General features: G+C 43.0%; 1 protein-coding gene across 2 annotated transcripts in view; it reads left to right on the top strand.

The window, feature by feature from the left end:
* ARHGAP26 (Rho GTPase activating protein 26) overlaps positions 1 to 23,903 on the top strand; it is a 488,882-nt gene that overhangs the window by 261,977 nt on the left and 203,002 nt on the right. For both annotated transcript variants that reach the window (XM_066272835.1, XM_066272836.1), the window contains exons 13-14: positions 12,892 to 12,957; positions 18,160 to 18,234. In XM_066272835.1, the coding sequence (XP_066128932.1) occupies positions 12,892 to 12,957; positions 18,160 to 18,234 (141 nt within the window). The remainder of the gene's footprint in view (positions 1 to 12,891; positions 12,958 to 18,159; positions 18,235 to 23,903) is intronic.

The raw sequence follows: 23,903 nt of genomic DNA on the forward strand, positions 1-23,903 counted from the left end.
AGTCGAGAACTTAGTAGTGGGGCTGACATGCAAACCAGAGTCTGCCTGATGGCAGTCATTCCTTCCTCCCACCCACTGCCTCTCCCCCCTTGATAGACACGGAATCTTTGCTCTGTTCCATCCTGTCATAATGTGGCCAACTCATTGGGCTGCAAGGAGTTTCATCATCAGCCTCCAACACCTAGCGCCCCGGCCCTTTGCAGTTGAGGGGCCATTCTATATTCCATCTGGGGAGCCTCGCCACACACTGTGCATGGCCCCTGGAGAGCTGGAGCCTCTCAGGTGCAGAACCGTAACATGGCCCGCGGCCCACCCACGGGCATTTGGCAGCACAACCAAAGCTGCTTTATGTGTTGTTTCTGTTACATGCACTTGTCATTTTTAGGCCGTCATTCAGATCAGACTCCCTGATGGTGTTTCACCGAGGCTTTTCTGGTTACATGAGGATGAGGACAAGATTGAGGACCAGGAGAGGAGACAGGGAGGGTGTCGTCACCTTTGCTCTGTGTGCCCATGGCCCTGCCTCTGACTGATACGTTCTCTTCACCTCTGTGCCTTAGCTTCCCCAGGTCTGTAAAACAGAACAAGAGATTCCATCTGGAAGGTGGCTGGGTGAAGCTTGACAGGGTGGCATGAGTCATTGTAAATTTTTAAAGGTTCTGAAGCCTTCAGCCATTACTGAAAGTCCAAAAGTCTCATGAAAGCAGCAGTGAATACAAAAAGAGGATTTTCTTTTTCCTTTTGCTTCCACTCTCCTTCAAAACACCCACAGCTGAGAGGCAGGGGAAGGCAGCCACTGGTAACCAGGATCCCTGTGGGATTGGAGCCTTCCACTGGCTGCCAGGTCTCCACTGGTCGGTGGCTTATAAATAGAACATTTCCCCTTTTAAACCTGAGAAGGATGGATGGCATTCATGGGCATGGCAACCTGGCCTCCTGTGTGCTGGCCCACGAGGCAGTCAGCTGAGTGCACCTTCCCCTCCAGCTTTCCGTCCACGCCTGCCAGGCCTGAGCCGATAGAAGACAGCGCTTGCTCCCCCCTTGCCTGCATTCCCTCCCAGATATCCCCGCATGCCCCTCAGCCCTTTTTCTTTCTGCTTTCCCCTCCCTCCCTCCCATGCCACGGCAGGTTTCTGTGGCCCCCACTTTCATCACCTGAGCCATTGCCTTGCGAGACGGTATAACATTAGCTCACCTTAGTGCTGACTTTCTGCACCTCGCTTTTTGTTGTGACTTGTGTGCATAACATACTCGCTGGGGCCCATGTTGAGCTCAAATTATATTTAGTTGAACAGTAATACCCAACCTGAGAATAACCCTGACTAGGGGGGTTGGGGCTAGTGAGAGAGGAAGAAGGAGAAGGAACAGGTTGTTTTCTCAAGAGATTTTATTATTGGAGTTCCCAGCGATTCTGTTTGGTGAGACCCTGTTCTCCAACCATCTGACTGGCAATGGTGCTCTTTGGACTCTCCTGGACCAGTAGAAGCCTTTTTACTTGTCCTAAACGACACTTAACAAGTCCATCCTCTCTCTCAGCCAACTTTAGAGCAACAGCCAATATGTGACTTTGCTGTGGCCTAATAGTCCCCTTTCCCTTGGCAGTACGGGCTTTGTACTGACTGCTGGCCATGGCCTGGCAGGTGTGAGCCACCCCTTGGCCACCCCAGTTTGGGCTTCAGCCACGCAACAGTGAGCAGGTTCCTGGCTGCATCTTTAATTCCTAAAGCTCAGCACAAAGGGCTGTTGATCAGAAACTGAAAGATTTCCTCATGGCCACCAAGTGCAGGATTTTGATTAATGTTTCTTGAGCAAAGACTATGTATTGGACCATGTGCTCAATGTCTGACATACATTATGTCATTTGATCCTTTTAAGAACCCAATGAGGTAGATAGTATTAATTTACCCATTTACAAATGAGGAAAATGGGGCTTCATTCTGGATGCAAGCCTGTGTTTACTTAAGACCATTTCCTTCCACCCTAATCAGAGTGTTCAGAGAATGTGACACGTTCAGTATGCAAGCTTCAGCAGAGGGGATCACGTACTGTTGCCCACAGTGGGGATGGTGCTGCATAGTGGTTGGAGCGTGGGCTCTGCAGTGTTATCACACACAAGGGGTGAGAATCCGGGCTCACAATTTACTGAGTGTGTGACCTTGGAAAATGAGTTGCACCAGGCCTTCATTTTGTTATCTTTAAAATGAGGATAGTGTTAGTACCTATATCATTGATTTACTGAGAAGATCAAATGGGATTAAGATGGAAATCCTTAGTTCAGTGGTACCTGGTAGTCTAGGCAATCATTAAAAGTTGCCCTCTGCTGTTATTAACAATAACATTATGCAAAACAGAGGCTATCGATATAGAGTCCTGACATGGGACAGTCTCTGTAGAGCTTCTCGTAGTGTCTTCATAGACATGTCTTTATCTGATTTTCACAAGCCTGATCTTACAGATGAGAAGAGTCGGGTGAAGCATGCCCATCCCACACAACCACTCAGTGGTGACTCCAGGTGCAGATGTTAGGCCTCTGATTCTGAATGTCCTCTCTTTCCCTGCCCTGTGCTGCCTCAGAGTTTGTTGTGACCAAAAAGTATCTAAGCCATTCCTAGGGAAGATCAAGGTGAGAGAACAGGTAGGAAAAGATAGATAGAGGCAGTTGGTTCTCATCTTAAACTCTCACTTTTAGAAAGCTGGAGATGTTCTCTTGTGGTTGAGAAATCAGTGCACAACCACCCAAGCCTCAAGGCAGAAAGGGATTGAGGACACTGGACTGTGATTCATTCTCAGGATGTCCAGATCCCAGGGCAGGAGACAAATGGCCCTGATTAAGCTTGTTGGCATTACCACGGGGTGCATTAAGCATTGCTCTTTCACGGCTGTCCTGATTTGGAATTTTAAGGTGGACTGGGAAGTGCAGGTGTAAGAACCCACAAGGACACACTCCGCCCCCCACAAGCTGATCTGCAGCCCTCAACCTATACTGTGCAAGATCTCAGACACTCCCACTCAGGCTTGTCTTGCCAAGAATGGGAACACTTTACAGCTGTCCTAGTGCCTCCCTTGACACAGGCTGAGAGCCGGTAGGTTCATTCCAGGCTCACGGGGATTTTATCTCTTTTCCTGCTACATGTTATACTTTCTTTACCCTATGTCCCTCTTGGCTTATTTTTTTCTGTGTGTGTCCGCAGAAAAAGAGTACAGGTACCTGTGTATGTGGTAAGCTAGGGAAGACAATTCTGGTTGGCTGCATTCATGCTTAGAGGTCCTGGGCTGAATGTCAGTCCTGTCTGTCTTGTGCTTCTCACCCCAGGGCCCTGAACTCTGTGAAGTACCACTGTCCTCAGCCAGTTGTTCACCATTCGAGGCTTCTGCAGTACGGGGACTTCTTTACCTATTGGTTTCTGGTGTCTCAGCTGGTGAAAAAGTAGATTGTATTTGTTGCCTCATTCAGGAAATATTTATTGAAACTACAGTAATGAACAGGGCAGATAAAGGTCCTGCTGTCATGGAGTCATACTATTGAGAGAAACGACAACAAGCAGTAAGCAGGTAAACAAAAGTTATACTTTCAGGTAGAGAGAAGTGCAATGAAGAATTAAGAGTGAAGGGGTAGAGAGTGAAGGGGAGGGGCAGCTGGAGCAGAGAAGGCCTCTCTGAGGAGGCAACATTTGAGAAGCCTGAACAAAGAGAGGGAGAGGGAAGCTTGTCAGGATCTGGCAGATGAGCATTGCTAGTAGAGGAACCAGCACATGCAAAGGCCCTGAGGTGGAGGGAATGAACTAGCTGTGATCTAGAAATATCGGGAAGGACCATCGTGACTGGATTGGAGGAGGCCAGAGGTACAGTGGTCAGATAGGCTGGGACTAGACCATATGTGGCCATGGTCAAGAGGTAAGATTGTGTCTTAAGTGCCATGATAAGTCCCTAGAGATTTGTGATCAGGCAAGTGCCATGAGCCAATGTATATTTTTTAAAAGATGATTTTGGCTACTGGTAAAGAATAAACTATTGGGGGCAAAAGTAGAAATAGTTGAAAGGCTATTGTTATTGCAGTCCAGGCAAAAGGTGATGGTGGCTCAGATCAAGGTATTAGCAATGGACATGGTGAGAAGTAGTTAGATTCTAGATGTGTTTTTAAGTTGTTACTGGTGGCCCTGGCTAGTGGATTGGATATGGGCTGTTGAGAAAGCCAGGAATCAGGGAGACTGCATTGGAGCAGCACGTCTTGCTGGGAGGTACAGTGCCCATCTACTATGTCTTTCAACCAGGTCGAACATAGTGCCTGGTCTGGGACAAGTTGGAACTCACAACTGTATTATTTGTGTATCATCTTTATGATTTTTTTTTTACATATACTACTTGTATAATTACTTATTTATTATTTTTATTTGTATCAATTCCTATTTTTATTTTAAAACTAAATTTAGCTTTAAAAGAATAGATCATGCTATGTATGATAAACCAGTAGATTTCCCATATTCATTAAAGTAAATGTATAACTATTATAAATATTATTTGTGAACCACTTGGACTTATTTGCTATACTACCAGTGGCACAAGCCGACATTACATATTGAGATACATAGCACTGGTGAAGTGTTATTATCAGATGAGCAATGTTGTATAAGTATTGGAAACTGATTCATAGTCAACAGTCATTTCTGTTTGTCTTTAGTGACAATTTCTTTTATTTTTTTTTATTTTTCGGAAGTGAGAAGTAGGGAGGCAGACAGAGAGACTCCTGCATGACCTGACCAGGATCCACCTGGCATGCCCAACAGGGGGCGATGCTCTGCCCATCTGGGGCATTGCTCCGCTGCAACCAGAGCCATTCTAGCACCTGAGGCAGAGGCCATGGAGCCATCTGGGCCATCTTTGCTCCAATGGAGCCTTGGATGCAGGAGGGGAAGAGAGAGATTGAGAGAAAGGAGAGGGTGACGGGTGGAGAAGCAGAAGGGCACCTCTCCTATGTGCCTTGGCCGGGAATCAAACCCGGGACTTCACACGCCAGGCCGACGCTGTACTGCTGAGCCAGCCAGCCAGGGCTTAGTGACTTTAATTTTAATTGCTTTGTATACAGTAGTGTCGTCTGAAGTGTGATTTTCACACTTACTGATGCATGACATCTGGGAAGGCACCCAGAATCTGCAGGGCAACAAGCATCTCCCCTACTTCTCTGGTCCACTGGATTCAAGGACTGCTGCTGGAGTAGAAAGTGCAGAATCCAGAGCATGTGGTCCCCCGGCCTCTAGTCCCTTACTGACCAGTTTTGCAAACTTCAGCAGAAGAGTAGATAGTAGAAGAGGATGAGCTAAGAAGTCAGCAAGAGTTAGAGTCCTGGTTCCACCACTCACTAACGCTGTCATCTTGCAGCGAGCAGTTCCTTAACTGCCTGAGCGGAGGTTTCCTGCCTACAAAATAGAGAGGAGGAGGAGGAGGACAGGGTGCTTTTAAGTGCTTCGCCCAGAGCAGCACAGTCTGCGCAGTCAGTGTTAGCCACTGTTATCATCATGGTTGTTACCACTTAACATCGTGGGCCTGGCTTTTCTCATTATCAGAAAGTAACAGACATATTGGGAAAATCAAATAAGCTATAATTTATTCTATAAATGGTAAAGTATTATCCTTCATTATACTCATTAGTATAGAAACACAGCAAGAAGTTATTAGTAAGAAAGGTAACAATATTTACCCCATGGGATTATTGTAAGAATAATATGGATTTGAGTATGAAAAGTATTTCATCAACTAGAAAGTACAATTCAAGTATTAGGAAGTATTAACATCCTAATATTGGGAATACTGGAAATGGCCATTTATTGAGTACCAAATAAGTCACAGTTGCTATATATTTCATACGATCCTTGCAACACCTAGGTGGGTTATCCCTGCTATATAGGTGAGGACGGAAAGTCTGAGAGAGGTGAAGCACCTTACCTAAGATCACACCCAGCCAGAGTAGCAGAAACGGGATTCAAATCAGGCTTGTCTGGCTTGAAAGCTTATTGTTCTCTTTCTAAAACATAACTCTGTCTGTGTGATCTCAGTTATTATTCAAGTTAGTTCATATTCCTTAAATACATACTGGTCAGAGAGCAGAGTGTAAGGCAGAGTAGGCAGTGGAGTTGGATGGAGCACAGGGTCTTGAGGTGCTGATCTGGGATTAAAAATTGGTGGTGGGTACTCCCCAAAGTAGAGAATTCAAACCCGGACAGTTAAGAACCAGTTGGCCAACTTTCCTGGGCCTCACTGGTAACTTCTGAGAGCTGAGTACAGTTTCCTAGGGACCAGAGCCAGGAAGTCCTAGCAACTCTGGGGTTTCCCATAACCAGGAGTTTGCCCCTCAGAGTGTGTGAGGCAATTGGAAATCTGTTCTCCAGGTGGAGTTCATATTCGTTCGGTGTAGATGTTTTTCTTCATGGCTTTTAACGGTGCTGAGATTGATTAAATTCAGAAGGAGCAAGGCAGGCCAGATTCTAAAGAACAAATCACGTTGGAAAATTGAGCAAATTTCTGTGGTGAGAACATGCCCTGAGAGCTGTCCATAAAATGGTGGCCTACTCGCAATAATTCTAGACAATCTCTTATATCCATCCACATTAAAAATGGGGCAGCAGCGTCCTTTACTTCTCAGTTCTCTCATTTTTATGCTAACTTTAGCACTTCCAGCCAATTCCATTTCTCCCATAAAAAACTTGAAGGGTTTATGTATTTTTATTTTATTTTGTTTTGTTTCATTTCATTGTATTTATTTTTTGATCAAAGGAAAATTAAATAGGTTTTCTGGGGGGAAAATTTCAGGCCAGGAAAAACCTATTGCATACCAGCCATAGGAAAGTGGTAATCCAGTCTACTGTGTGTTGCATCTAATTCAGTAGATCCACACCTCTCTTTTGGAAAAGGATTTGTCTCTTGAAGGTCTGTTAGAATTCCCAGGATGCCTGTAACTTTGGGGTGTATCCAGAGCATTGTTTTCACAGGCCATGCACATCCATCAGTCAAAATACAGTATGAAAAGGTCCCTCTGTTCAAAATTGATGAACAGGCTACCTCTTGCCTAACTTTTGGTGTTCTGAGTACTGAAGATTGCAGTAGGACAACAGCAGGTCAGCGATTGTCAGAAAAGGGGCTCCTGACCTGAGGAGTGAGACCTGATGGATGGCATTAAGCTCTAGGGGAGAATGCCCTTGTTTTCTAGGGCCTTCGTCCACCTTCATGCCTGTCTGACTGTTTACATGGTCCAGTTACTGTGACTTGGAGGAACCCCCATACCTCCCTCGCCAGCCCCATGGTTCATGCCACCACATACAACTCGGAGATGTGAATGCCTTGACAAACAAGCAGAGGATTCATAAAAGTGTTCAGGAAAACCTAAATAAACTTGGTTTGTCGCCTCTGTTTCATGTCTTGGCTTGCACAGCTTTTGTTTTTTCTTTTTTTAAAAACTCATTCTTGGGGCAGCACTGCTAGGTGGTAGTACCTCTTGGTATGGATGGATGGAAGGAAGGGAGGGAGGGAGGGAGGGAGGGAGATAGATGGTCACTTCTCCTGTGTGTCCTGACTGGCATTCAAACTCAGGATGTCCATATGCCAGGCCGATGCTCTACCACTGAGCCAAATGGCCAGGGCCCTCATAGTTTTATTGTAGTTCTCACCCTCGACTACCACCTACACACCTAATTTGTTTAAAGTTGTAGAGAGCTGGGATAAGCAGCTCAGGTGAAGTACACGAGGTGCTAGAAGCTGCAGAACAATGGCAGTGATGATTCTGCTCAAAGCCATTTCTGTCTTCCCAGCTTACCAGCCTCCTTTTAGACAAGAAAACAATTTCATTGAGTCTTTAAACAGCAAAACAGTTTCTGGATTTAACCGGCCTCCCCCGTCTCAGAGCCCTTACCGTGGGCATGACAGCACAAACCCAGTGGTCTTCCAGGCAGCCGTCTCCCACTTCTGCCCTAGGACTCGCCGAGTTGACTGAGCGTCAACCCCCCTCTCCAGTGTTCTCAGGTTCTCCGTACAACTTGGGAAAATAGGTTTGTGTGACGTTGGCCCTTCCCTTTCTCTAAAAGGAGACAAAGAAACAAGGCTGCAAAAGTTTAAATGAAAGTTAAGAGGATGACACCTTTCTAAATTGGCGGGTCAACCTGAGTATTTGGTGCAAGCTCCCTGAATATTCATTATATGACAGCTGTTTCGGCTGCCCTGTGCGTAACCCCGGGCAGAGCTGACCTTGAGGCTGGGGAAGGAAGAGAAGCCTTTGCCACAGGACAGTGGGTGCCAGGTGGAGGTGTCACGGTTCCTGCAATAACTCATCGCAAGTCAGGTTAAGGGAATAGTGCAAGCCTGGTCGATATTTAATGAGAGATTATGTATAGAGATTATAAGGATACAGAAATTGCAAATAAATCCCTGACCTTTTCTGAGCCTTGGCTCGGTGAAAGGGCTGAACCACCTGCTTGAAGGGATTAAGGAGAGCCGCTTCCATCTGTCAGCCGGTCAGACCTTTTCTGTTATTAGTGAACTGCTCAGTGGTGATGGTGTTCTAAACCTTTTAGTGGGAACTCGATTTTCAGAGTAGTAGATCTCAATTAACTTAGATTAGGAAGCTGCTTGCCAGAGATCAGGACTAATGATCTGCTTATGTATGTATGCACTGTGGTCCCTATCACATCAGTGGTACTCAGTACGTGTTAAATAATAAAGCAGTTGTTAATCATTTGTAACCTAATCATGACATCAGCAGGAAACTCAAGCTGATGAGAATAGAAGTCAAACCTGTGTGTGTGTGTGTGTGTAACAGACACACAGATGGAGGGACAGATGCAGGGAAGCATGGGGCAGCAGGCAATGATTATAATATATACCAGTTCCACTTTAGAGATTTATTAGCAATGATAGTTAAATTGTACTTCATGAATTTCTTGTTGGGCACAGTGGTTTGATATGAATTCTATTTCTTAACACCATTATATCTGTTTATAACTGTAATACTTGTCATTACTATGCAACGTGGACACATTAGAACCTAACAGAGTTACCTTGAGCTCTTAAATTTAACTTTGCAATATGTAAGCTTTACATACATTTGAATAGGTACTAATAAATACTTTGTTACATATGTAATGTGTAAGGCCTGATGTGTAACATCTGTATAAGATGGGTTAGAACAAATTGGAGAACTTTTTTTTGGATTTTGTTCTTTCTTTTCTTTTCTTTCTTTCTTTCTTTTTTTTTTTTTTTTTTTTTTTTTTTTTTTTTTTTTGAGAGAGAGAGAGAGAGAGAGAGAGAGAAGGAGGGAGGAGCAGGAAGCATCAACTCCCATATGTGCCTTGACCAGACAAGCCCAGGGTTTTCAATCAGCAACCTCAGTGTTCCAGGTCAGTGATTTATCTATCCACTGTACAACCAGGTCAGACCTGGAGAACTTCTAATATTGGGAAAAATCAAAGGATAAACCATTTATTCAGCTTTTGGGGGCACTTTTGCTTTGCCATTTTCCAAAAGAAGTAATTATAGTTAATGTAGGTTAGTAGAATTTAAGATTTTTTGGATGTACTTGGAAGGTTCTGTTGTATTATTTTCCATCATCTATTGCTTACCTAGGAAAGGATCTGGCTTCCTACCATTCCACAAGACAAGGTTCAAGGACTGGTTTGCCTCTGTGAGGTTCTGTCTAGCTCTGTCCTTACTTCTGCTACTAGTGCTGATGGCTTTATGAGCATGTGTCTTCTTGTGACTGGCCTCATCACTGTCATCTACTAGGTTACTTCCAATTTTCCAAAACTTTACTCAGTGTTCATGCAGTAAGGAAGCAAAATATTCTTTGTTCTGGACAGAAGTTCATCAATACTATGTTCACAGATCTACTCTTAAAACATCTAAGTTTAAAATCGGTCTCACAGCTCCCCAGAGCACTAGGCAAAATAGTAGTTCTCTCCCAGACTTCTTTGACTGCAAGGATCCTCTTGAGAACCTCTCAAAAGGACAAAAAGGCTTCAACTGACCTTTGAGTCAGTTATGAAAATTTGGAAACAAAAGTAATTTCATCTCTGACAAATACATTCTAGTATTTTATTCTCACTACTATTATAATGGAACGAAAACCCTCCCCTGCACGTGAAAAGATGCCCAAGATCCTTAGTCATCAGGGAAATGCAAATCAAACCCACAATTAGATACTGCCTCACACACACAAGAATGGCTATAATAAAAAAGACAATAACAAATGTTGGCAAGGATGTGGAGAAATTGGAACTCTCTTACATCGCTGGTGGAAATATAAAATAGCACAATGCTTTAGAAAGCAGTTTGGCAGTTTCTCCAAAAAAAAAAAAGAAACATAAAGTTACCACATAAGCCAGCAATTTCACTCCAGTCATATACTGAAGAGAAATGAAAGTAAGTTCACACAGGAACTTGTACACAGGTGTTCCTAGAAGCATTTATTCATAATAGCCAAGAGTGGAGGCAACAACTGATGAATGGATAAATGAAATGTGGTGTATCCAGACAATCAAATATTATTTCATCATGAAAGAATGAAGTATTGATGTCATAACAGAAATGAAACTTGAAAACATTATACTAAATGAAAGAAGCAAGACACAAAAGACTGTATTTAGTATGCATCCAGTGACATAAACTGTCCAGAATAGGAGATCTACAGAGACACCAGTAGATTGTGCTTTCTCAGGGCAGGCGTATGGGGGAAGTAGGCAGTGAGTGCTAATGTGTATGAAGTCTGTGTGGGGGGTAATGAAAATGTCATAGAATTAGATAGTAGTGATTGATTCATAACTTTTTAAATAGATTAGAAATTGTAAGCTTTAAATGGGCAAACTCTGTGATATGTGAATTATATCTCAATAAAGCTATTATTTAAAAAAAATCTTTCTTTAGATTACAATAGGTATTTGGCCAGTGTATTATAATTTATTATTGAGTTTGGGAAATATCTGTGGCATGAGTTGAGTTTCATTTGGAACAATATATTTTTTTAAGTGAGTGTAGAGAACATAGACTCCTGTGTGCACCCTAACCGAGATCCACCCTAGCAGCTCCCATCTGGGACTGCTTGCAACCGAGCTATTTTTAGTGCCTGAGGCAGAGGCTCAGAGGCTCGAAGTAGCCATCCTCAGTGCCTGGGGCAGATATGCTGGAACCAATTGAGCCATGGCTGAGGAAGAAGGAGAGAGAGAGAGAGAAATGGGGGCTAAGGAGGGGGAGTAGAAGCAGATGGTCGCCTCTTCTGTGTGCCTTGACCAGGAATCAGACCTGGGACTTCTATATGCCAGGTTGATGCTCTACTGCTGAGCCATTTGGCCAGGGCCTGTAACAATAATTTGGTCTGGCTTATAGCTTCCAGTCAGAAAGTTCAATATAACACAATTTGCAAAGTAAATACTTGAGTCATACTGGCAAAAGCAAAGGATCGGGTTAGTAGGCTCCTTAGAGTTGTAAGGGAATAAGAGCAATGGTTTTGTATAGCAGTTGGTCTCCAGAGAGAAAACCAGTGCTTTCCTCCTTCTATAGTACTTTACTTACTATCCTAGAGCCCAAGTGTATTTATAATAAGTACCACTAAGCACTAAGTATACATGTAAGAACAAGAGCTTTTATTTCCCTTTGGGAAGAGAAGTTTTGGGAAATTAGCATTTCTTTCTAGTTTGATTTGGGGAATTCTTAGTGATTTTTTTAAAAAGAATTTTTATCTTCATTGGATCTAAGTTTACTCATAGACATTAAAAATTGGAGAAGGATTTCATTTGGATTAGATCCAAGATAAATTGAAGTTCAGCTCAGTTCTCATATTGTACACATTTATTTCTTGCCCTGGGATGGTGACAAATCATTTATAAATACTCACCTTCCTACTTCCTATATTTCCTTCTCTAATCTGAACATTTGTTTGTAGAATATTTTGTCCTGATGTCCTAAGGAGTTCATAGGTGAACCGACTCTTTAAGATTATCACACATATCTTGTTACTGGGTAACCAGAGCGTGGAGATGAATCTTGGTGGGTTTGCAGTTCCAGTGCCAAGGTAGAAGTTAGTTCTGTGCTGTGAGAAAAGGTGCTGTTATTGATTTTTTTTCTTTTCCTGAGCGCCAGTGGGTTTTGGAGCAGATAGAATGCTATCACTACCCGCTGAGGAACCACACAGAATTTGACTCTACTTACTGCCTAGTTTTTCTTCCTTGGGTAGCTTCTCTATTTTTGGCTTTTATAATTTTCTTCTGGGTCTTTTTTCCCCCTACTAACCTGAGCAGGATTTTTCTTCTCTCTTTATCTGAGGGTCACCTTTAAGGCAATTAGGTCATATGGGTTCTGGAGTGTGTCTCCCACATATTATTAGACCTGCAACTTTGTTCACAGTATCTAGCTTTGCCAAATCTCAGTTTCTTCACCTGTAATACGGGACTAATGATAGTATCAGCCCAGAGGACTTGCTAGAAAAAAATGAGATAATCTGTTCCCAGCACTTAATCCAACATTTTTTGAGCACTTAATTGATGCATTTTGAAGGAGACCAACAAGCAGTTAGCCCTTCAGCTCCTGATATTAAACAAAGAGTTTAAAGGATACCTAATTATTCCTTTGGTAAGGTGCTCATCACTGCCTGCTGCATTTTCTTCAGCTGTACTTTGAGGATAATCTTGCAGAATTACTATGAGAATTAAATGATATAATAGACACAAAACACTTAGAACTGTACGCCATATGTGGTAAGCTCTCAGTGAATACCAGCTATTTACTTTTAATCATTCCTGTAGTTTGGGAAAAATGAAAAGGATATGCATGGGACTGAGTCATCCTGGGTAGGTCGTGCCTTGTCCTAAGGTTGGTTTGCACGGCCAGCAACTTGACTCTCTTCTCTTCCTCTTTCAGCTGCGCAGTTGGACAGCATTGGCTTCAACATAATCAGGAAGTGCATCCACGCCGTGGAAACCAGAGGTAAAATAGTTCAGCAGATGGCATATTTCTCAGTGAAGGCCACACTCCTGGGGAGGCATCTGGGGAGACCTGCTACCTGCTGTTTCCCAATTTTAAGTGACTCATTAGCTCCGAGTGCCATTGCTAGTGTGTTTCCATGGGTCATGTTGCTCTGAAGCAAGGGCTCTCGGCCGATTTGGTGTCAGTGACATCTTTGGCTGATCTGATGAAAGTTTTAAATGCATACATATCAAATACATGGGAGATCAGTGACTGAAGTTCAATTATTAAAATATTAAGATTAATAATATGTTACAATATAATAATATGTGTTTCTTTAATAACAAGTTATAGTGATGGGGTGATAACTAGCTTAATTCAGCAATAGTGACATTTCAGGATGTCTGTAACAATTGAAATATGAAAACATCTGTGACTTCTGATCAAGCTGTAGATACTGCTAATTTACTGTGATTTGTTGCTTATATCATAGTGGGAGGGAAATGCTTAATTTTCAGTTATGAGTTAGAATAAAGATGTAATTTTGTTCCTAAGTGCACAGACACCCTGAATTCTCTAGTGGAGCTGTTATGGTCCATGGACCCCAGGTTAGGTAAGAACTTGCTCTGAGGAGCTTGTTGCTGGGACTGTCCAGGTAGGAAGACTGGTCAGCACCCTGGTTTCCTGCAGTGGCACTATGGTCAGGCCCTGCCTATCACACATTGACCTTTCCTGGGTCCATAGGAGCAGCACTTTGAGAGCAGGAAAGTGGTTTCAACCCAGTGGTCTCCATTCCCTCCTTCGAGGCTGCCATGAAGCCAGTTCCTCTGCTGTGACAGTTTGGAGCTTTGAGTACACTGGTCTGTTGTGACCATTAGGAAAGCCAATAACTGTATTTCCTCTTGGTTTGATTTGAACCATTGCCAAAATGTGAGTCTCATTTATTCTACAGCCCCTCAACCCACTAGCCCTTTTTATCTGTTTGGAAGAAGTTCTGTCTTTTAAAGCAGGACCCATAACTCTTACCAGTTGAGAAATATAGACATCTATAAAGGGTATAAAGCAGTGGTTCTCAAACTTTTGAAGTCGGGCGCACTTAAAATCCTACAAATAATTGTAGGCGCACTATATACAAATTTCTCAGAAATGTATGTTATAATAATAAAGTCAATATTAAAGAAAAAAATATAAAGTTTCAAGCACGCTTTTATGGTAATTAAACAAAATACGACAAAATTAAATTTATTCTGACATTAAAAAACATTTTTGTTACATTTTTTGAGTTACGCTTTTTAGAATTTGTAAAAAAAAGGGGTTAAAGACTAAAAAAACGACAAAAAAGTTATCTTTATATACATACATTCTTAGTAAGATTTAGTAAATTCGGCAGGTCCCAGCACGAATGTGTTTAGTTTTTTCATTCTTGTGTTTATGAGAAACATGAGCCTGATATGTCTTAGCAATTTCTTCAATATTTGGGCATATAAATGAAAGGCAAACTCTCATTTCCTCCTCAATACATTGAAGAATTCCTCTCTTTTTACTCTTAATTGTGTTGAGTGCAGAAAACCCCCACCATACATATCATCTTAACTTTACACCAAACAAAGGATAGAAGAAACTTGCCTCCAGTCTTTCCAGGGAACATGGGGGGTAGTGTAAACAATCCAGCAACACAGCTTAACAGTCTTTCACAACCTAATCAGGCAAGTGAGGTGGGGTGTTGGGCAGACTGTCAGCTTACAGCCAATTCCCCCACATCTCTTTCCCCCAAAAATCTAAACTCCAAAAACCCTGTTGGTTGGTTTTTTGGTCCCCAACAGGCACATATTTCTCTGGAATACCATAGGGCGCACATGGAAATCTTCTAGGACGCACCAGTGTGCCCTGGCGCACACTTTGAGAACCACTGATATAAAGCATTGAGTAGAGGAGGAGAAATAAATTAACCTGATAAGCCTCTCCTATGTGTACAGTCAGATAGTATTCTTCTCAGTGTAGTTATTTTAATGTGTACCAACATTTTCAACCCTTTGAGTAGTATGAACGTTCATGTACATCAGTGGTAGTCAACCTGGTCCCTACCACCCACTAGTGGGCGTTCCAGCTTTCATGGTGGGTGGTAGCGGAGCAACCAAAGTATAAATATAAAGATAGATTTAACTATAGTAAGTTGTTTTATAAAGATTTATTCTGCCAAACTTAGTGAAAATTTGACATAAAGTACTTGGTAAGTAACTATTATTATATGCTTTAATTTGCTGTAACTCTGCTTTATAAATTTTATAAAATAAAGTTACTTCCCTACTTTATAAACCATCATTACTGTGGAATCGGTGGGTGGTTAGAAAATTTTACTACTAACAGAGATACAAAAGTGGGTGGTAGGTATAAAAAGGTTGACTACCCCTGATGTACATCCTCACTCAAAGGGTTAACAAAACACTCACTACTCTAACGGTTAAATATTTCATCATTTCTACTATACCTTCCTTCAATAAAGAGTTAAGAGTTTGCAAAGATAATATAAAATATACCCAGAGAATATAATGTAGAAGTAGGTGATATTTTTGGGAAGGGACCTTGAGGAAATAAGGACATGGGCCAGGCTGAGTTGTAAGGATTTTTATAGAAGGGTATTTTTAAGGTGAAAAATAAAGAGACTGACCAAATGTCTTAAGAAATTGGTTAAGTCAACAGTAGTACATCTATGCAGTAAAAAAACTCTGAGTCACGAAAATGCAGTGGAAATACGTTGACACCCAAGGTTGTCCTTATAGATAGTAAGTGAACAATGCAGGTCACAAAGCAGCCTGCTGAGGACGAACCCAGAACCCATCCCGGGGGGCGGTGGGAAGAAGGGGCGTCCTGCACAGGTGTCACTGTGTTGTCGGGGCTCTCTGCTGTTGTTATCATCTTCCGTTGATTTATCTATTTTCCATAACTGAAGTTTCTCAATTTTTGAAAGTTGATATAACTAAGGTGATTTTTCAACAGACAGTTTGAAATGCTTTTCATTTTAAAATTTAAAAAATGAGACATCTCTTATATCTCATAAAAGTGGAGCCAAAAGTGAGTTCAAAACAGAACTCCCCTCTCCTCTGCTCCCCAGGCAACTCCACACGCTTGCCTGAGGTGGGCCACCTGTCTGTCACTCAGTTTACAGCAGCCACAACAAAGAGAGAAACCTCATCATTTCAAACCCTTCACAGAGTCTGCGTGATAAATGCAAACCAGTAGCTCAGGAGGATGACTTTTTCTGATGTAAAGCCAGGAAATAGACGTGATAAGTAGTGAGGGAGAGGGTCACCCGCTTCTGCCTCTGAAGATGATTTAACTTCTACAAAAGTTTTCATTTAGCATAAAGAAGACATAAGGACAGTGTGAGTTAAATGTCGTTTTTACATACCTACATGAAAGAAGTGACTGTTTTCCTGCTGCAGTGCATGTATGTACACATACATACATATCTGTGGTGACCAGAGGTGACCAGACTTCCCACGCTCTCTGGGGCTCATGAATAATTGTCCGGGGTTGTGTCAAGTTCCAGGAAAGCACCAGGACAAAAGAAAGAGATAACACATCAGAAAGGACAAGCCCGTCAAGCCACCATATTACTAAATAGTGGTTCTGCTACTGAGTAACTTGGGGCCCATCCCTTAGTTTTTGACCAGGCTCTCCTAATCCGTAAACTGTGCAGGACAATGACAATCTTTTATAGGTCTGTTTTAGCTGGAAAGGCCCCTCATTCCAGACCACTAGCTTTTATTCCTGAGTTTCATTTGTGTAAAGGTCCTGTAGAAGACACTGCAGAATCAGCCTTTCCCCAGATTGCTTCAAGGAATTTTTGCTTTGGCTTTCTAGTAGTGGCTCTGACAGAATATAACTCCCTGTTTTAGTCATTCTGTGATATATCACATACTGATCTGGGTGCTGGGGAAATAGTGGTGAGGGAGATAGAATCACTGTACTGTGAGTTTCCACTGCAGTTGCAGGAGAAAGATAAGAAACCAAGTAAGGAAGGTAATTTTAGATAGTTATTAAATGCTATGAAGAAAACAGGCCAGGTACTGGCCAGTAATGTTGGTCCAGTCTAATGGGACGCATCAGATTGATGAGGTTGCATGTAAGCTGAGACTGGAGTATGAAAAAGTCCTGGAAAGGAGGGTTCCCGGTAGCAGAAATCCGGTGCAAAGGCTGTGATTGGGGGCCTGAGCTTAGAGCAGTAGAAAGGCTGGTGTGGCTGGAGCAGAGCGGAGTGGTTGATGGTATGGTCAGAGGTAGCCTGTGCTCAGTCGTGTGGGGCCTTGTAGGCACAGTAGGGTTTGATTGTGATCTAAATGCACTGGGAAGCCACTGGAAAGTTTTAACAAGAGATGGTTTGAACTGATGTATACTTTGAGAAGTTCCCTTTGGCTAGTGGTGGGAAAATAGGCATCAGGGGAATAAGCTAGGAAGCAGGACACCAGTGAGTCAAGAAGTGTCCAATATGACAGGCCTAGGACTAACAGGAGAAAAGTCATTTTATATCGCTTGGTCTGAATTGTCCCCTTTTATAAATGGTACAGTGGTGATCTCATCTTTGTACTTGAATGAACAAAGTGCTGAGGTGGGTTAGTTTGGGTCCTTTGGGTGCTTGAAGACAAACACCTTCTGGTCTAACTGTGCATTTCCTTGAGTTGAATGGAGGTGGTTCTTCTTTTTCTTTATAACAAATATTTGTATTATAATGAATGGATTTTCTAATATCTCAGTCTTGGCCAACATTCTCCAAAATTAAAAATGTTCTTACACTTCAGTATTTTTATTCTATATGTGAAAATAAATTGTGAAGTATTTATCCTTTCCTATAGTGTGAATTTTTTTTGTTATGTCATTTTTGGCTTTTTAAATGGAAAAACCAACTGGTTAACTATCACCTGTTAAAAGTATGTATTTTGCATCTTTCCAAACTCTTCAGATGCTGCCTTTGGCCAGGGAAGAGGGGGGGTTTCTTTCCCTTGACGACTGGACTCGCAGGAGGGCTGAAGTGAGCAGCAGCCCGGACACCCCGGGCCGCTGTGCTCCTCGCGCTGCTCCACTAAGAGCAGAGCCGAGAGCCAGGGCCCCTCATTAGCGCGGCTTTCAGAAGGACTGAGGAAACGAACAGTGCCTCTGGCTGGGTTGGCTTGGCTTGTGTTTTGACATACCTCTAATTAAATCACCACTGTTTTTTTTTCTCAGGGATCAATGAGCAGGGGCTCTACCGAATCGTGGGGGTCAATTCCAGAGTGCAGAAGTTGCTGAGTATCCTGATGGGTGAGTGCAGCGCTGGCCCTGTCAGACAGGCCCCGGGGCATGGAGAGGGCGCCTCTGAAAAGACACCAGGCCCGTAAATACGGACCACCATAGGGGAGGAATCAGGCTGTTCCAAGAGGTAACTCCCAGAAATAAGCTGCCTCACTTACCGTTGTCATGACTGCAGGAGTTACTGGGAGAGGTACTGAGTGGGACTGGACAAAACAGAAAATGGCAGGTCCAAGGGACCACACCCTCGCTGTTGGTAGATGTGGCCCCTGCCAGTCCCAGTGCGCTAGGTTGCTCGTGTGACCACCACACCCTACTCTGTCTTCAATAGCTCCTGTCTCCCTCTGTCCTCTTTGGAGACAGGCATTTAGTGAGGCACACCCCAGTGCCTGAGGAAGGATATCCTTCTGTCCTACAAAGGACCTCAGGTCTCCTGTTCTCTGTTAAACAGAAGGTATCATGTGACTCCCAGATAAAATGTATATAAGCAGATAATTTTTCTGATTCCCTTTGCTTCTGGATTTCAGCCTCGTCTCATTTGAGCAGCCGAACCTACCTTGCAGCTGGCTGACATAAAGCTGCTGTCTCTGAATGTGCAATGTTCGAATCAGAAGTCCAGGAGCCACTGAGCCAAATTTGCCTAGGTTGCAGATTTCCTGTATTTTTAGATACGAATGCAGCCAGCCTCAGTGAGTCACATGGAGCTAAGTGGCAAACAGATCAGATTTCACAGATCAGTGGCTGTTATTCATCCCCACAGAAGCCGTGCACTTGCAGAGACAGACTATTGCTCAGGGTCCCTGCTCAGTGTTCTGGGCAGGGGCACTTCTCTTTTAGTGTTTGTTGTTTCTTTTGCCATTTCAGTTTCTGAAAACAGCTTTCATGTATAAAGAAGTCTCTTCTCTCACATTGATGAGAACAGCTCTCTGCCTCCTTTTGAGAGAGCTCCTTGCTTCTGCTGTATTGGTAGACCCAGTGAAATCTTTTGATTGAAACATTATTTTTAAGGTGCCCCTTGGGAATTGTCTTTGGCTCAGAATTGGTCTATGGTTAGTTTTTTAAAAAATAAGTTTTTGTTTTGAGATAATTATAGATTCATTTGCAGTTGTAAGAAGTAACATAGAGAACTTCTGTGTACCTTTACCCACTTCCCCACCAGGATTTTGACAGAGTTGAGGTGTAGAACAGTTCCAGCTCCACAGGAGGCTCTTGAGATGCCCTTTCATGGCTACACCCGCCACCCCACCCCCATTCTTACCATTCTTAACTCCTGGCAACCACTGATCTGCTCTCCCTTTCTGTAGTTTTGTCATTTCAAGATTATTATATAAATGCAATTATATAATATATAATCTTTTGGGATTGGCTTTTTTTCAATCAGCATAGTTCCCTTTAGATTTATTTCAGTAGTGTTTTGTTTTGTTTTTTAAATTGCTGAATACTAGTTTATTATATAGCTACACCACAGTTTAACCATTCACTTGATGAAGAACATCTAAGTTGTTTCCAGTTTGGGGAAATTACAAATAAAGTTGCTTTAAACATTTGTGTACCGTTTTTTTTATATGAACATTATTTTGTTTCAGTGGGATAAATACCCAAGAATACAGTTGCTGGGTTGTATAGTGATACTGTTAACTTTTGAAAAAATCTAATGTAAGGAAGAATTAAGAGTCTACCAGGCCCTGGCCGTTTGGCTCAGTGGTAGAGCATCAGCCTGGTGTGCGGAAGTCCCGGGTTCGATTCCTGGCCAGGGCATACAGAAGAGGCGCCCATCTGCTTCTCCACCTCCACCCCTCCCGCTCTCCTTCCTCTCTGTCTCTCTCTTCCCCTCCCGCAGCCAAGGCTCCATTGGAGCAAAGATGGCCCGGGCGCTGGGGATGGCTCTATGGCCTTTGCCTCAGGCGCTAGAGTGGCTCTGGTCACAACAGAGCGATGCCCCGGATGGGCAGAGCATCGCCCCCTGGTGGGCGTGCCGGGTGGATCCTGGTCGGGCGCATGCGGGAGTCTGACTGCCTCTCCGTTTCCAGCTTCAGAAAAATACCAAAAAAAAAAAAAAGAGTCTACCAGATACCAGCCCTCAGACTTTCATTTCTGATCAGAGCTGCACACATTTGTGGACGTCTGCTCTGAAGCAGTTTGGGAGGTGCTAGAAATGAAAGTATAGAACCACTCCTTGTCTGCAAGACGTCCAGTGGGAACGAGATATGCAGGCATACAAAGCTGTAACGTAAAATATGATCCTGGTGCCTAATATATATGAGCTGGATCTGGAAGATTGAGTTATGAAGGAGAGAATAGAAGAATAATTAAGATTCAAGAAGTATGAGTAGTACATGGGGGCAAAATCATGTCTGTGGTGACTAGAGCAGGCAGTATTGATTTTGTTTTAAATTTGGAAGTACTCAAAGCTGGGACAGGAGAGTTAAAGCTGAAAAACTGAAATGACCCCTTTTGCTGAAGAATTTGCATATTGTGCTAAGGAATTGCGTGTTTTTCTTTGTAGAAAGTAAGACACTATTAAAAGTTTCTAAGTAATGGCATGTGTGTTAGGACTGTTACATACAAAAGTGTCAAAAAGACAATTCAGGATAGTTTAAAGCAGCAGTTCTCAACCTGTGGGTCGCGACCCCTGTGTTTTGGTCGTTTGACCCCCACCAGAGTCGCGACCCACAGGTTGAGAACCGCTGGTTTAAAGGAATAATAAAAGGTACTTATTTGCTCACATAACTGTTAAGTCCAAGATGGTGGAAAGGTCTGGTGGCTCCGGTGACATCTTTGCATTTGTGGGAGCCTTTCCCACTCATTTCTCTGGCTTTTCATTACCCGTGACCTCTGTTTGTCTTGGTGTTGGCTGGATTCTTCATTGGAACATCCCAGATAGTCCAGTCTCAGTGGTCCTTTTGCTTGCAACACTGAGAAAAGAGTGTCTTTCTTTCAGTTTTGGCAGAAGGTCCCAGGGTGGACTTTGATTGATTGGTCCAGGGCCATTCACAGGATTCATTTCACAGTCGCAGGCCAATCACATGACATAAGCAGATGGATCAAAGGCTGGATCCTGTGCCAGACTCTGGTGATCCTGAGCTACCTCTGTGAGGGTGGCAGAGGGGTAGGGTGGGGAGGGGTTAGTCCACAGAACCTTGTGGCCTGAGCAGGATTATTAACAGAATGATGAGGAATGCTTTCCCGAAGTGGCTGCAGGGTGATAACAAAAGCATGTTCGGCCCTGGTGTTAATTCCATCTGATGCCAGCTGGAGGAGGAAACACTGTGGCAATGTGGAGTGTGTATTTGACCATGGAAATACATGGAGGAAGAAGACAGTTGCAAAAAACTAGGCAGAGCATGCCCTATCAAGGGCTGAACCAAATAGCTGCTTTGAGGTCGGGGAAAAAAGGACAGGCTCAAAATGATTGGAGAGAGAGAATCAACAGGATTTTGTAGCCAGCTGGATACAGGGGAGCAGAAGGGGCTGAGAGAATTCAAAGACGGCAGATTTTTCTGTAAGATGACACTAATGAAAAGAAATACATTTTATATGGGCTTGCTAAAAGAGAGGCACCTTAGCTCAGTTGTGCTAAGCAGAGAGATGAACAGGTCTTGTTTCTATCACTTCTCTTTGTAGCCCTTGAATGAGCTATTTGTCCTGTTTTCTTCCTCAGTTTTCCTAGGGACAGACAAAATGATCATGAACATCTGAGAAATGTCATGAAAAACTAATAACTAGCAGCTGAAAGTCACAAGGCCAGTTGTCTCTGCCAGGAGGACACTGCAGATAGACCAGAATCCAAACTGAGTTTCAACCAGAGCTGAGAAATGAAACAGCGCAAGACCTAATCCAGAGTGGAGTACAAAAACAATACTGAGTGTGAACTGGAATTGAAAAATAAATTTAAAAACAAGTGGAAAATGGTGTCTGTGATTCTCACTACCAGTTACATTAAACAGTGTGGAGTTTGGAATTTGAGGAGTCGCCCATTAGGCCAGGGAGTCTCCAGACCTGAAGGCAGACCCGTCTCCCTTCCCTTTTGTGAACATGCTCTCATCTTCATCAGCTTTCGGCACTGGTACTAGAATGGGTTAGCCAAGAGTAGAAAATAAATATGGTTCCTAGACTCACAAACCTGTCCCTGCAATGGCTGGCCAACTGTGAACCATTCACTCACTATTCCTTTATTCTATATTCATTGGATGCCCTGTTACATGCCAGGCACAGTGTAAGATTTGGAATATTTGTCAGAGCCTCTCAAAAGTAGAATAATGTCTTTTTTTTTAATTTAAAATATGGGTTAAAATTAAGTAAAACCAACGACTTCCTCTGATCACTTTCAGTTTACTGTGTGCATGCCTAAGAGATTGGGGGACTTTAGAAGGAAGATAGGAGCTGGTGCTTTGAGAACATCTTTTTACTGAGTAGGATTCCTTAAGAAAGCTTGCTGGAATTTCTCATAGCAATGCAGTAAAGCCTCATGCTGGTGTCATAACGAACTACTCTTGACCCCTTTACACTAGTAAGGGATCATTTGTCTTTGAAGGATGAAAAGGACTCGGAAAGGCTTGAAGATTCCTAGAAATAGGGTGACTTCCATGTATGTACTGGAAGAACATGGTGTTTTTTTCCCCCGAATGTTAAGTGAAGATAAATCTTTCCAAATTTTAGCTTAACATTTAAAAAATATAAATCAGCTGTATGCTTGTTCAGTACATGCATGTCTCTCTTCCTGTATATATTTTAAGATTTAAAAAATTGATTTAGAGAGAGGAAGGGAGAGAGAGACAGAGTAACATTGATTTGTTGTTCCACTTATGTATGCAATCCCCAGCTGATTCTTGTACGTGCCCTGACTGGGGATCAATATATTGGGATGATGGCTCTAACCAACTGAGCTACCTGGGCAGGGCCAGCTTCCAGCACATATTTTAAATAATTTTTTTTTAAATTAAAGATTATAAGTGGTCATAGTAGAAAAATTGGAGACATACAGAGAGAAGTCCAAGAAGAAACTAACAGTCTTGCAGACCAGAGATAACCTTTATTGACCATTTTATCATACCACGATCACCTTTTAAATACAATATCGGCCCTGGCCGGTTGGCTCAGCGGTAGAGCGTCGGCCTAGCATGCGGAGGACCCGGGTTCGATTCCCGGCTAGGGCACACAGGAGAAGCGCCCATTTGCTTCTCCACCCCTCTGCCGCGCCTTCCTCTCTGTCTCTCTCTTCCCCTCCCACAGCCAAGGCTCCGTTGGAGCAAAGATGGCCCGGGTGCTGGGGATGGCTCTGTGGCCTCTGCCTCAGGCGTTAGAGTGGCTCTGGTTGCGGCAGAGCAACGCCACGGAGGGGCAGTGCATCGCCCCCTGGTGGGCAGAGCATTGCCCCATGGTGGGCGTGCCGGGTGGATCCCGGTCGGGCGCATGCAGGAGTCTGTCTGACTGTCTCTCCCTGTTTCCAGCTTCAGAAAAATGCAAAAAAAAAAAATAATAATACAATATCGTACAATATAACATTAAAAATGTTTTCAAAATTGGAATGACACTGTGCATATCTACTGCTTTTTTAACAGGCTTTTTTCATAATATAGAGTGTCTATTTTCTTATGTTATTCAAGCTCAGCTGGAGTGTGACTTTTTGGCCATGTATTTTGGGTTGATATACTATAACTTTTTTTTTGATATACTATAAC

This window comes from Saccopteryx bilineata, chromosome 4 (assembly GCF_036850765.1).
Source record: "Saccopteryx bilineata isolate mSacBil1 chromosome 4, mSacBil1_pri_phased_curated, whole genome shotgun sequence".
Lineage (NCBI taxonomy): Eukaryota > Metazoa > Chordata > Mammalia > Chiroptera > Emballonuridae > Saccopteryx > Saccopteryx bilineata.